The sequence below is a fragment of the Kogia breviceps genome, chromosome 2, assembly GCF_026419965.1.
Source record: "Kogia breviceps isolate mKogBre1 chromosome 2, mKogBre1 haplotype 1, whole genome shotgun sequence".
Taxonomy (NCBI): Eukaryota; Metazoa; Chordata; class Mammalia; order Artiodactyla; family Physeteridae; genus Kogia; species Kogia breviceps.
Window position 1 is genome coordinate 64,152,135 of NC_081311.1, and position 12,727 is coordinate 64,164,861.

General features: G+C 51.1%; 2 protein-coding genes across 2 annotated transcripts in view; one reads left to right on the forward strand and one right to left on the reverse strand.

Moving 5' to 3' along the window:
* TYSND1 (trypsin like peroxisomal matrix peptidase 1) overlaps positions 1-12,727 on the forward strand; it is a 1,185,869-nt gene that overhangs the window by 637,370 nt on the left and 535,772 nt on the right. The window lies entirely within an intron of this gene.
* HK1 (hexokinase 1) overlaps positions 1-12,727 on the reverse strand; it is a 71,660-nt gene that overhangs the window by 48,097 nt on the left and 10,836 nt on the right. The window contains exon 2 of the mRNA XM_059052673.2: positions 4,028-4,190. Within this exon, the coding sequence (XP_058908656.2) occupies positions 4,028-4,190 (163 nt within the window). The remainder of the gene's footprint in view (positions 1-4,027; positions 4,191-12,727) is intronic.

The window sequence follows — 12,727 nt, forward strand, 5'->3', positions numbered from 1 at the left end:
AAATATTTTCCTTCCTTTGGCTGGAAAGTAGTATATTTTAAGCCCTCAGAATTTAACTGTGACCACACTGCAAATCAAATATTTAACTTAACCTTTGAGCAAAGAGCCTGCTAGGAACCATGAAACAGAAACAAGGAAATGTTCAACTCAATTTACCCTCAAGAAGCTTACGATCTAATTGGTATTTATGGATACAATATCCTGAGTGATAAATGACAAGAGGAGAAAAAAGAGGAGGTTTCACAAGTGAGACAAATTGTTGGCCAGGCCTTCCAAGGGAGGCTGGACACAGCTAGGCACCTATCCCTGACTCGGCAGCTCTGAAGAGGCGTATCTGTTTAGCCAAGTCATCGGAGTAAAAAGGCTTCAATATCTTTCTTCTTTATATATTATTCATACCTTTCCCACTCCAGAAAGGATATGCAGCAGCTAAAAGCCACTTTAGGGTTTGTTTTTTTTTTAAAACCTAGTGTGTAGATTACTGGAGAGCAATTAAAGAAAAACCACTGCCCATAAAAATCGTCAAAAGGGGAAAAAAATTAATAAAAATGGGCTGATAACATTTCCGAAAAATCAGTAGAGTTTCAAAACTCTGAGTCCAGTCATGGGGGTCAAGGTCAGCGGGAAAGGAAAGGTTTGTTTCTCCCTCTGACTTGGAAGTCACATCACCACTTGACTGGCAGGGGCATCTGTCAAACTCGGTGAGTCCAAGTATCCTTTGGTGGTTTGGGATTACCACTAATTCTGTCGCTGACTAATTATACAGTTGAAGCAGTAATTAACATTGTTAATGTTAAAGGGACTAGCACCACGGTTTACTATGAAGGAGACCCACATTCCGGCTACTCCAGGGGACCTCCTGGTTGGAGGCACTTCCATCACAAAGGGGCAGAGGCTGGACTGGGGTCAGGGATCCAAGGCCTTGGTATCAATGTCAATGTCTGTGTGGGGCTGTAGGGACCATTCCAAGGGGAGTGTGGGCCCCCGGGCACATGACCTGAGCCCACCCATGAATATTAGGAAAAGTCATACGGAGAAGAAGTATAGGGTGTATTACGGGTTGCACTGTGGCCCCCCCAAAAGATATGCGGAGGTCCTAACTCTGGGTACCTGTAAATGTGGCCTTATTAGGAAATAGGGTCTTTGCAGATGTAATCAAGTTAAAAGGAGGTCATGAGTGTGGGTCCTAATCTGACTGGTATCCTTATAAGAGGAAAACGCCATGTGACAACAGAAGCAGAGACGAGAGATGCTACTACAAGACAAGGAATGCCAAGGATTGACAGCCACCACCAGAAACTAGCAAAAGGCAAGCAAAGATTGAACCCAGTGTCTCAGAAGGAGCATGGCCCTACTGACACCTTGATTTTGGACTTCTAGCTTTCAGAACTGTGAGATAATTCACTCTGACTTAAAGCTACCCGGTTCGTGGTACTTTGTCACAGCAGCGTTGGAAACTAACACAGGGTAGAAGAAACAGTCACCAGGGAGCAGAGAGGTGGGCAGGGCAGGGGAAGGCTGGGGGACCCAGGGCCTCACGCATAGGAGGGTGGGTCCTTGTGGTTCAGGGCTTTGGTTCCTCCTCCTGCTCCTCCTCCCCTCCTCCTCCCCCCCCTCCTCCTTCTGTTCTCAGCACTATTCTGGGCTCCCAAGAGGCCCTAAACTTTTGGCCCCAACCACGCTGGACATGAGAGGCTCAGAAGGAGGCATGGGGCCCAGGCTGCCGGCTCCAGTTCCACAAACCCTAGGACAGTGTTTCCCAACATGGGCATGTTACCACATATGTCATCACATTTAAGACACCACTGATTGCAGACACATCATTATTTTATGTAATACGAAAAGAGAAAAAAATACTGCCGATAATAATTTAAAGATGCAACTATTGTACAATGCATTGCTGATTTCAGAGGACTCAAACAAAAAGGTGTCTCAAAATAGATGAAATATAGTAATAGATGTTGGGGGGAAAGACCAAACAGGTTTGGGGAAAAGGCAGGTAGCCGGGTTAAACAGGTTTCTCTCCTGCAGGACTGCTCAGGGCCTTTAATACCTTGGTGTCTGCTTTGAATCTCTAAGAGGGGGCTGCAGAATGTTGTCTTTCCCAAATGAGGATGAGTTTTGGGTCCTGTTTTAAAGAGTAACTAATGGGGACAAATGGCTAGATTACTAGCCATTTGTGTATGTGGATCACACTTTGAGCCCCTCAACCCAGGAAATGGTGTGTGAAAGAGTGAGGGAGGGCACCCCCTGCTGATACACAGTCCTGGGAAGGGGAGCTGGCTTGCAAGCCGCGTTTAGGAGGAAAGAGAAGGCATCTCTCATGGGATGTGCCGGCCCTGGGCCAGTCACACAGGATCAGGTGCCCCCCAGGCATAAGGCATCCTTCTGAGCTCTCCAAGCAAAGCCAGAGCAGGGGCCCTGGGGGGCTGCCCACCCCACCTCGCCTCCCCTTCCTCTTTTCTCAGCTGACAGCAGGCACAGCCACGCCTCTCCTACAGAACTCAGCTAAGCCCATAAAGGCACAAATGCTCCTGCATGTGGATGCCATTCGGGGCTGGGAAAAAGCAGGAGCGAATTAGAAAGCCAGAGACATCAGAACAAAACCCAGGGGACACCACGGTCTGGTCACTCTGATGGCTAGAATCTCTTCGGCAGTCATAAAAAAAACCTAAACTGCCGGTCACCAAGACCTCAAGGAAAACAAAAGGATAAAAGTGGAGTAGATTTTAAACAGTCAAGAAACATCAGAGATGTAAGTACCAGTGTGTGTGCACGAAGTAAACCCCACCTGTGGCCACAGGGCAAACAGAGCACATGCCCTTCCTAGCTGTCCCAGTCTTGTTCAGGACTTTAAAGGCCGGCTGCAGGCACAGCAGGACCTTTCCACTGCAGCCAGTCCTCCAACAAGCCGTGCACTCGCCCACCTCTCATTAACATCAGCTGCAACAGCTGCAGTTTTCCTGATGTCCATTGTGTCGGCTCCATATCAGACGCCCCAAATCGCAGCTTCAAACTAGTCCACAGAGTAGGGAAGAAACAACAGCAGGAGTGTTGTAAGGGCCGTACTTTCAGGCTATGTACTCACAATGCCAAGAGAAATCTGACTTTCATGACCTCTCTCCCTCCCTCTCACAAAGCAGGCGAGCCCCAGCCTAGAGCACAGAACACGGCTCAGAGCAGGACTCCTGTGCGTGTGCTAAGCTGGGGCAGGCACAGCACCCACCCCGGGGTCAGACAGACAGAACGACCTCCACTGAGCAGGCCAAGGCCAGGCTGTGCCCTCCCAGCCTCCACTCTGCCAAGAGCAGGGGCTGAGGCCACTCCCTGGGGAGGGGGTACTGACAATCCTCAGGGAGCCCCCAGATCCCCACCGTGGGGCATGAGCCACACGACACAGACCAACAGGATAATTTTTTTTTTTCCAGTCCTACTCCTCTCACCATTTCTCTGCTTGAGGGGCTACCTTGACTTAGCATCTATGAAATTTGTACAAATGGGGACTTGAGTCTCCCCCCTGAGTCTGAGACCCACCTGGCCGCTAGGATCGCTACTTATCTGGGGTACTAAAAGGAGACCTTGGTGCCCTGATGGAGAGATTCTCCTAACATGAAGGAGAATCATGTGTTCTGGAGCCATTCATGTTCTGAAGACATAAGAGTAGCTCACACAGCATCTGTAAGATCCATAAACACTACACTTTCTTACCATAAGTCACTAGACGGTGAGGCCGATGAAGGCAGGTCAGCATGGTCCAACCATGGTGTCCCCTACCACATGGTGGGATCTCAATGGACATACACTGGATTGATGGATGGATAGATGAATGGATGGATGGGAGAACAGATGGATGGAATGGTGAATGGATGGATGGGAGAACAGATGGATGGAATGGTGAATGAATGAATAACTGGATGAATGAGTAAATGAATGAAGGATGAATGAATGAACAAACGAATGTAAGTTGGAAGGGTGGCTTCACAGAGCTTTCAGCCCTCAGAGCCCAATCTCTGGGTGAGAGACTCACCTGAACCATCAGGAATGGACCTTACAAACGTTGGCAACATCTTGACTGTGGCTGTCGGATTAAAATCCCGGGAGAGGCCATTCTTCATCTCCTTTTTGAAACGAGCCATGATATCTAACAGAGTTTCATCAGAGAGCCGCATGGCATAGAGATATTTGTCGATCTGGAAGAAGGATGAGAAGGAAAGAAAGTGAAGCCAAGGCTGAGGAAGGTAGTTTCAGCTCAAGTCTGGCTGGGGTAGGACAGGGCAGGCAGCGTGAGGCTCCCACCTGCCTAAGACAATCCAGCCCCCGTGGGCACAGGAACACCCATGCTGGCCCATCATTCAACTGCAATCAACCATGTCACTCAGAGCAGGCTTGCAAATGCTCTGAGCTCCGGTTCCCCCCCTGTAAAATGAACCAGACACCTCCAAGGTCCCTTCCAGTCCTTGAATATTACATGGAAGCTGCCCTTCAATCCCCAGTTACGTGCCAAAGGCACCTTAAGCCTCCGCGTGACTCCTTCCCTCTGTGAGAGGTGGCTGGCTCATCCTCACAAGGATGACAGTGCCACAGAACAAGGGCTGCAGAGCCATCTACCTGGGGTTCAAATCCAAGCTCCATCACTTACCAGCTGTGTGAACTTCAGTTTCCTCAACTGAAAAACTGAGATGATAAATAGAACATAACTCACAGAATGTTGTAAGATCAAAGGAGACAGAGAAGCACTTAGAACACAGAAAGTGCTCAGTAAACATTAGCTATGATTAGCATTGTGAGGCAGTGGTGCTGGTGGGTTTCCTTGGGCGTGACTTCTAGGTAGGTGAAAAGGGTGGACGAAGGGCTGGAGCCCTTCAGGACATGGGGCTGCAGGCCCAGAGCACAGAGACCTTAACCTCACTACCCCCAGCAGGTATGGGAGAGCCCAAGTTCCCATGCCCGTGTGCCAGGGCCCACGTGCCCACACTTCCTGATCAGACTCCCGACCCAACTGGACTAAACCAACCCGCTCCTCTTCCTGGGCTCCCCACTCTCCTCAAGGATCCTGGGCTCCTAACCTCAGGCCCCATTGCTGTCATTTGTTGTTCTTCCTTCATAGTATCTTCCCGCTGACTGTCTCTATTTACTGAGCACCTACTACATGTCTGGCTCTTGGTTAGACACCTGTCCTCATGGTGCCTGACCCTGTGGAGTCCACTGAAGCCTCTCTGTCTCACCATTCATTCTTTCTGCCACTCTCTGCCTTAGGAAGCCCTGATAACCATGTGCCTGGATTCCTGATGCCTGATGCATATTCAGTGTAATGGTTTTCAATTTTCAATTTCTCTCCCTTCCAACCCATTCTTTACACGACGGCCACATTTCACCTTCTTTTTTTTTTTCTTTTTTCTTCCTTTATAAATTTATAAATTTATTTATTTATTTATTTATTTATTTATGGCTGCATTGGGTCTTCGTTGCTGCGCGCGGACTTTCTCTAGTTGTGGCGAGCGGGGGCTACTCTTCGTTGCGGTGCGCGGGCTTCTCATTGCGGTGCCTTCTCTTGTCGCGGAGCACAGGCTCTAGGCGCGCAGGTTTTAGTAGTTGTGGCGCGCAGGCTCAGTAGTTGTGGCTCACGGACTCGGCAGTTGTGGCTCACGGGCTCTAGAGCGCAGGCTGAATAGTTGTGGTTCACGGGCCTAGCTGCTCCGTGGCATGTGGGATCTTCCCGGACCAGGGCTCGAACCTGTGTCCCCTGCCCTGGCAGGCGGACTCAACCACTGTGCCACCAGGGAAGCCCCCCACACTTCACCTTCTTAAACTGGGACCCTGGTCACTTCACTCCCCGGCTCAAAACCTTGCAAAGCCCCCCACACTGGAGGCGCCTACACTCTGTGGGTGTGGCTCTGGGCTCTCTGCACACCAGCCAAACCACCTCTACCATTCCTGGGAGGTGCCTGGCTCTCCTGCTGAAACGCCCTTCCTTCTCTTCCCAGCTACTCAAAGTTCACCTCCCCTTCAAGGTTCAGATCAAATGTCACCTTCCTGCAGATGTCGAGACCCTCGGGGTGCAGATAACGCCTCCCTCAGCACTGATCTCTCTGCATGGTCCAGCCTGGATCACCACTTTCTACACTTGTCACCTGGACAGTGTCTGCTCCATTCACCTTGACCTCCTGGTGTCTCACAAGCAGCCTCACACACGGCAAGTTTCTGGCAGATGGACAGACAGATTTATGACCCAATGAGGATGAAAAGACCTTTGACGTGATTTGCTTCTGAGAATGGCATCTCATGCTTACTTTTCAGGGTGGCTGGAAATGCCTGACTCAAGGACACAGAGTCATTTCTGCATAATTTGGTCCTGGGCAGCCTTCTCGCTCTGTACTCCATGACTTGCCCTCCCCCAGGCCCTGCCTGTCTCCTGTCTCAGGGACAATCAGGGCACTGGCGAGCCCCCCAGTGTCCTCTGTGGCCAGAGACAACCCTACCCCACCCGCATCTCTTCTACCGCAACTACCTTTTCCTTCCCCTTCGTGAGAAAGCAGTGCAGACAAGGGCAATCAGAAACCGCCGAGAGCTGAAACAGAAATGGCCAGAACACAGCCCTAGGAGAAGACGTGCTCTGTTCTACCCCCAAGGCTGGCAGCGCTGATCAGCAGCCCGTGCTGTCACCACGCTCACGTGCTGGTCGGCAGAGGCAGTCACTCGTGCACGAGTGGCCACAGAAGCACATGGGGGCTATTAAGCACAAACTGGAGAAGGCTACTGGGAGGGGTGATGTCAGAGAGTGCATCCAGGCACCAACAAGAGCGTGCGTGAAGGCCAAAGGTGAGGGAGGGAGGGTGGTCTGTGGGATGACGGAGCACACAGTGCAAGAAGGGAAGCAACTGGAAAGACTGCCAGGAGGTAAGCCTGCAGGGTCTCACACACTGGGTGAGCAAATTTAGACTGTAAACGTGACTCTGCCGAGTGTTCAACAGTGAGACAAGTTTCAGAAAGCTCAAGCTGTGTGCTGGGGAGGGGACGCTGGGGAGGAGCAGAGCAGTAACAGTCACGGCGCTGCCCTAGCATTTGGACACGTTTCCACTACCACACTCCTCACCCTACATCACGACTGTCTGTCTACTGACATGCCTGTCTCCCCCGATAACATGTGAGTTCCCCAGGAAAGGAAAGACGGAAGAGACCTTTGGAACTACCCAGTTGCCTGGCACAAAAGAGGAATGCAATGAATGCTGGATGCTAGAATCATACTTTATAATTATATCAAGGTTTACCGTATATCAAGTGCTTTCACATCCAATATGTCATTTAACCTTCAAAACGACCCTGTCAGAGGGACATTCTTTTTCTTCTTTCTTAAAATTTATTTATTTATTTATTTATTTTGGCTGCGTTGGGTCTTCGTTGCTGCACGCAGGCTTTCTCTAGTTGCAGCGCACGGGCTTCTCATTGCAGTGGCTTCTCTTGCTGCGGAGCATGGGCTCTAGGCACACGGGCTTCCGTAGTTGTGGCTCGCGGGCTCTAGAGCGCAGGCTCAGTAGTTGTGGAGCACAGGCTTAGTTGCTCCACGGCATGTAGGATCTTCCCAGACCAGGGCTCGAACCCGTGTCCCCTGCATTGACAGGTGGATTCTTAACTACTGCGCCAGCAGGGAAGTTCCAGGGGGACGTTCTTAATCCCCATACTACAGCTGTAAAAACTGAGGCTCCGAAGCACACAGCCAGGGAGTCAGGTCTCATACCTGAGAGTCTAACACTCTCCCTACAACCGTCCCCATCCCCTGGAGAAGGCCAGTCCCCCTACCGTGTGGAGATCAGGCCCAAGCAAAGCTGCTGAGATTTTCCAGCTGGACAGGGAGAAACTTCTAGAAGCAGCAGGGCTCTGCAGCCAGCCTGCCTCCTAACTCAAGGCACAGCTCAGCACAGGGACAGTGATCCCAGAAGCCAGACGTTTTTAGGACAGCCAATCAAACCCGAATAGGGGCAAGAAGAGGCAAGAAGAGGCAAGAAGCTCAAACAAGAAAACAGGCTGGGGATATAGAAGATGACCTGGCCCCCCAGCGTAGAAGGAAGGAAGGCTTTCCCCCTCCAGTTCAGGTTCATGAATCATCACGTGGTACAACTCCTCTCAGAAGAGATGTGGAAATTGGGGCAAGAGGGTACAGCTTAGGGCAGAGCTGGAACTGACTTTGAAGCCTCCTGGATCTCAGGTGCATGAGAATAAGCTGAGGGGCACCCCTGCTGATCCTCAGGAGCTCAGGAGGGGCCTTTGAACGGCATAGATCCTGGGGCTGGGCTGCAAGTACCCCCCAACGCTGACCAGCCAGGCAGACACCTGGTGCAGGGCTCAGCAGATCCACACCATATGGACTGTGGCCCTTTAAGCAGCCCAGGAAGTGCTGGAACAAGAGACATTTGCAGAATACTCCCAGGGGCCCAGAGTGCCCAGCACCTCACTGAACAAGGGGCCTCTTTCCTCTCATTCAGACTAGCCCTGCCTCGCAGCTGGCGGGGCTGCCCCTGTCCACTTGGGAAAGAAGCTGGGAAAGGGTGGTGGGTGAAAGAGGGTAGAAAGGAAGGGTGTCCTCCTGCCCATTTGCTCTAGATTTCTGCAAGAACCCCAGTATAAGAGCTGCTTTTCTTATAGGAGGTTGGCCCAGAAGTCCAGGAGGGGAGAGATGGAGGAGGGATGCAAGGCCGGAGAAGGACAACTTCTGGCTTTGGGAGGTTTGGCCAAAGTCTGTAGTCCTTTCAGCATTTCTCTTTCCGTCCCCTCTCCATAGCAACTCCAGATCTTTTCCTCTCCCCTCTCTCTCCCTCCCTCTCACATTTCCACAATCCTTGCTCTTCTCTTAGGACACTGCCTCAAACTTTGCTGCTCTGGCCAAACGCTGGTGCCCAAAGAATCCCACCTGTGTCTCCAACCCCCAGCCCTACTTTTTGGTGACAGGAGGGCACAGCACCTCTTCTGGTGGGGTTCAAGCTGCAAGCCTTTGGAACATCTCTCATAGGATGTCTGTCACAGACAGAGACAGAGGCTTCCAGGAGTCTGTGATAGGAACCCCCTAGGCTCCCTTTCACACATAGTGTCTGACACAAGCATTCAGGACTCGGTCAGATTGGGAAGGAAATGGGGGAGGTACCAGGGTCCCAGACACCACATGGTGAGCTGTGTCCTGCAGACTCTCGGCTCAGACTGACGAGGCCCCTGTCCAGCCCCCAGGGCATCTTTCACTGCCACCACCTCCCCTCTCCCCCCCCATCCCCACCCAGGGGAAGAGCCCTTCTCCCCAGGGTGGGAGCCAAGGTGGCTGCACAGGGCAGGCACTGATGCCCTACTACTGTGCAAGTACTGGTCCTGGGCTGTCCTTCCTGTGGACCAAGAGGGCCTGGAAGCTCTCATCGGCTCCAGAAGCAGGAACACAGCAGAGGCAGGAGGAGATGTCAGAAGAGAACACAACCTCACCAAGCCCCACTGGCCCAGAGCTGTCCGGCCAGTGGAAGAGCCCAGCAACCCTGCACTGGTCTAAACTCAAACATTTCTGTGCCCGACCCCAGCCCCACCTCCTGCTCCCAACAGACACGTATGAAAAAAAACAATTCAAGACTGGACATGCCCAAGTGGACAGGCTGGTCATGGCAGGAGGCTCCGTAACCACTGGTGACCCAGGCACTCTGACCCCCTGTGGGAGGGGGAACAGCCATGGAAAATTTTCACTCCCTCTCTCATCCGTTCTTCCATGAGGATCAAGAACAAGGCAGAGCAACAGGTGTGACTGAAGTTGATTGGCACAGGCCTATGAAGTGAACGTTCCAAGTGAGACACTTTATTTGCAAAGGAAATTGGGGAGCTGGCAGTGAAGCGTTAAGAAGGACTCTTGCTTAAGGGCAGGACAGAGATTTCAACATCAGATTCACTTCTCTTTCTTAAGGAGACTGACTCAGGAACAAACGGGTCCAGGGGTGTTAATAATAAGAGCTCATGTGTGCAGAGAGCTCTGCTATTTATACACACAACTTTCACATGCATTATCCCACCTGGACAGCATACAAAGAGAAGCAATGAGCTCATGGATGCCAGGGGCCTGGCATGAAGTGGTGCCTAATGTGTTAGCTCCCCTTCTCCCAGCACAGAAACCCAGCAAAGTAGGCGGGAGAGATATCGTTATCCACATCCTGTAGTTGAGGAAACTGAGACCCATGACTCACACAAAGTCACAAGGTTTATAAGTGGCAGCTGGATCTACATTCCAGGTCTTCTAACCCCTCATTTTGGGCTTCTTCTTACAGATTTCTATCTTTTCTTACATGGCAGGAAGAACACAGGGCTGTGGATGAAGAGAACAGGGTTCAAATCTAGGACGTGCCATTTCTTAGCTGTGTGACTTTGGACAAGTTACTTAACCTCTCTGAGTCCTGATTTTCTCACTTTTAAATGAGGATAATTACACTTTCACCTCAGAGAGCTATTCGGAGAATTTTAATTATGTGCCAAGAACTCTTCCCACCCTTCCAACGAAATGACGGAAAGGGAATCCATCTCCCTCACTCCCCTGTCTAACTCATAATCACATATCCCTAATTCCTTTTGCCTAAATACCTAGAGAAATGCATTGATTACCAAATATTACTGACCCATTTTGTAGAAAAGAAAACTAAAGGTAGGTGGTCATTTGCCTGAAACCATAGCAAATAAAAGATTCTCACAAAAGTCCTCTGAAACATTTGGATTGTTTTACTACTTAAAAAAAAAAAAAAAAAACTAACAGTACATTATAGTAACAATAAGTAATATATACTCATTATTTAAAAAATTCGAACAATACCTAAAGGCACAAAAATTAAAAGTCTGAGTTCTCCCTCAATCTCCCCAGAGAAATCCCTGCTAAAAGAGATTTATGTTCTAGGACAGTTTTCCTACCTAAACAAACATTCATACATACAGGGCTTGGGTTTTTTTGTATTTCATTTTACAAAAAATGGAATCATATTATAAACAGTTCCTCCCTTGAAACCTTAACTCCTCCTCTATTTCCTCGGGGAACTGCCTCTAAGACTCACACTAATAGCCATACTTAGATTTTCTCAGGACCCTACCTGGCTCAACAATGGGGCACGGACTGGGCAGTACAAACACCTGCGTCAGACTCCAGCTTTGCCATCCTGTAGGCACCTCAGTCTTTCCATCTGTAATGTGGGTGTGTTCACCTGACTTTGACCTATGAAGGCCTCTCTACTTTGCATAGCACTTTCACATGCTGGTCCTTAAACTATCCTGTCCAGAGAAGCAGGGCAGGTACCATCACATTCAATGCCCTAAGGAAAAATTAGAGGCTAGAGAGGTTATTTGACTGGCCACGGTGACCATTGGTCAGCAAGAAAACCGGAGTAGACACCAAGTTCCTGGTTCTGTGGTCCTTCCTCAGTACCTTTCTTGCTCAGACCGGGGCGAACCCAGGCCCAGGGCTTCCGAGAGCAGCGAGACATGGGAACACGGTGGCATTAATGCCACAGCTCCATCCACTGCAGGAGCAGCATGGCTCCCTGGCCATGCAGAAAGCACGCTGCTCCAGCCTGATTATTTTGGAAGCCTCGTTCACCCGCCAGCAGCTACCAGGGATCTGAACTGCTCATTTCCCCTTTCACACGATCTGGGAAGGAAGTTCAAAGGCCATAGCAAGCCCAAAGGTCCTGGCCCGATGGGACCCTCTGCCATGGTGGCTGCCATCCCAAACCTTCCTCCTGCAGGTCCAACCCTCTTCCTGCCTGCCCAGTCCCACCTCACTGCCAAGGGTGTCTGCCCCAAGGAGCCTACCTTTCTGTCCTGCTTTTGGCAGCTGGTACCTGAGCAGAGAGGGCACTGGCCACAAGGAGAGACATTTTGGACCCTGTGGTTTCCCTACCAGGAACATCTGCTCCCAGCATGCTCCTGCCTTCTGCACCCCCGACGGTCCTTCCTCAAAGATCACCTCTGTTACTCGGCTGGCCTGGCCTGTAACTGCCTCTCTGCACTCCACTCCACACCCACCTCCTCCGAAGGGGTCACCCTGATCCGCCCGCCCAGCACCAGCTGCTGCTCTCCTCGGCATCCCCTCGGCCCTCGTGCTACGTAGGAGCAATCTGCCCGCGCCGCGGCAACGCGTGCATGGTGCACGCCTCCAGCTAGACCGTGAATGCCAGGGGTGCAGGGGCCAGGCTTCCAAGTTCCTTGCATCCCCACCCCGTCAGGTGGCTTCTCAGCTGGGCTGAGTGGCTGCTCTCCTGGAGGGGCAGGAAGGCCCCCTGGAGATGCCTGACCCGGGAGGTCTTAGGAGGTCTTCTCGGAAGGGTCTGCTGGCTCAGATAAGGCTGGAGACTCCTATTCTCTGAATGACCCAGCCCTTCTCCAGCACCAGACCCTCACTTCAGCCTCAGGGCGACCTGCGTGGAGCCAACAGCCCCTCCTTGAGTGATGGAGAGTTCCAGGCGCTCTCAGACTCCCGCTTAGCCTCACAAAATCTGCCCCTCAAGGCCCAAGGGGACATATAAATGCTCTACAGATAATCAGGAGTCTCCACTCTTCAAGGATCCCAGAGACTGTGGAATATCTGAAAGAGGAAATGTGCTTGGCAAAATAAATTCCACTTTAGAGGCTTCTCAGTGAAAGCTGTGTGTGCGAATATCCCCAAAGCCTCAGGTGTCCCTTCAGCATGTTGAAACACTATAAGGGGAGGTTTCCCTTCTCCAGTCCCTTT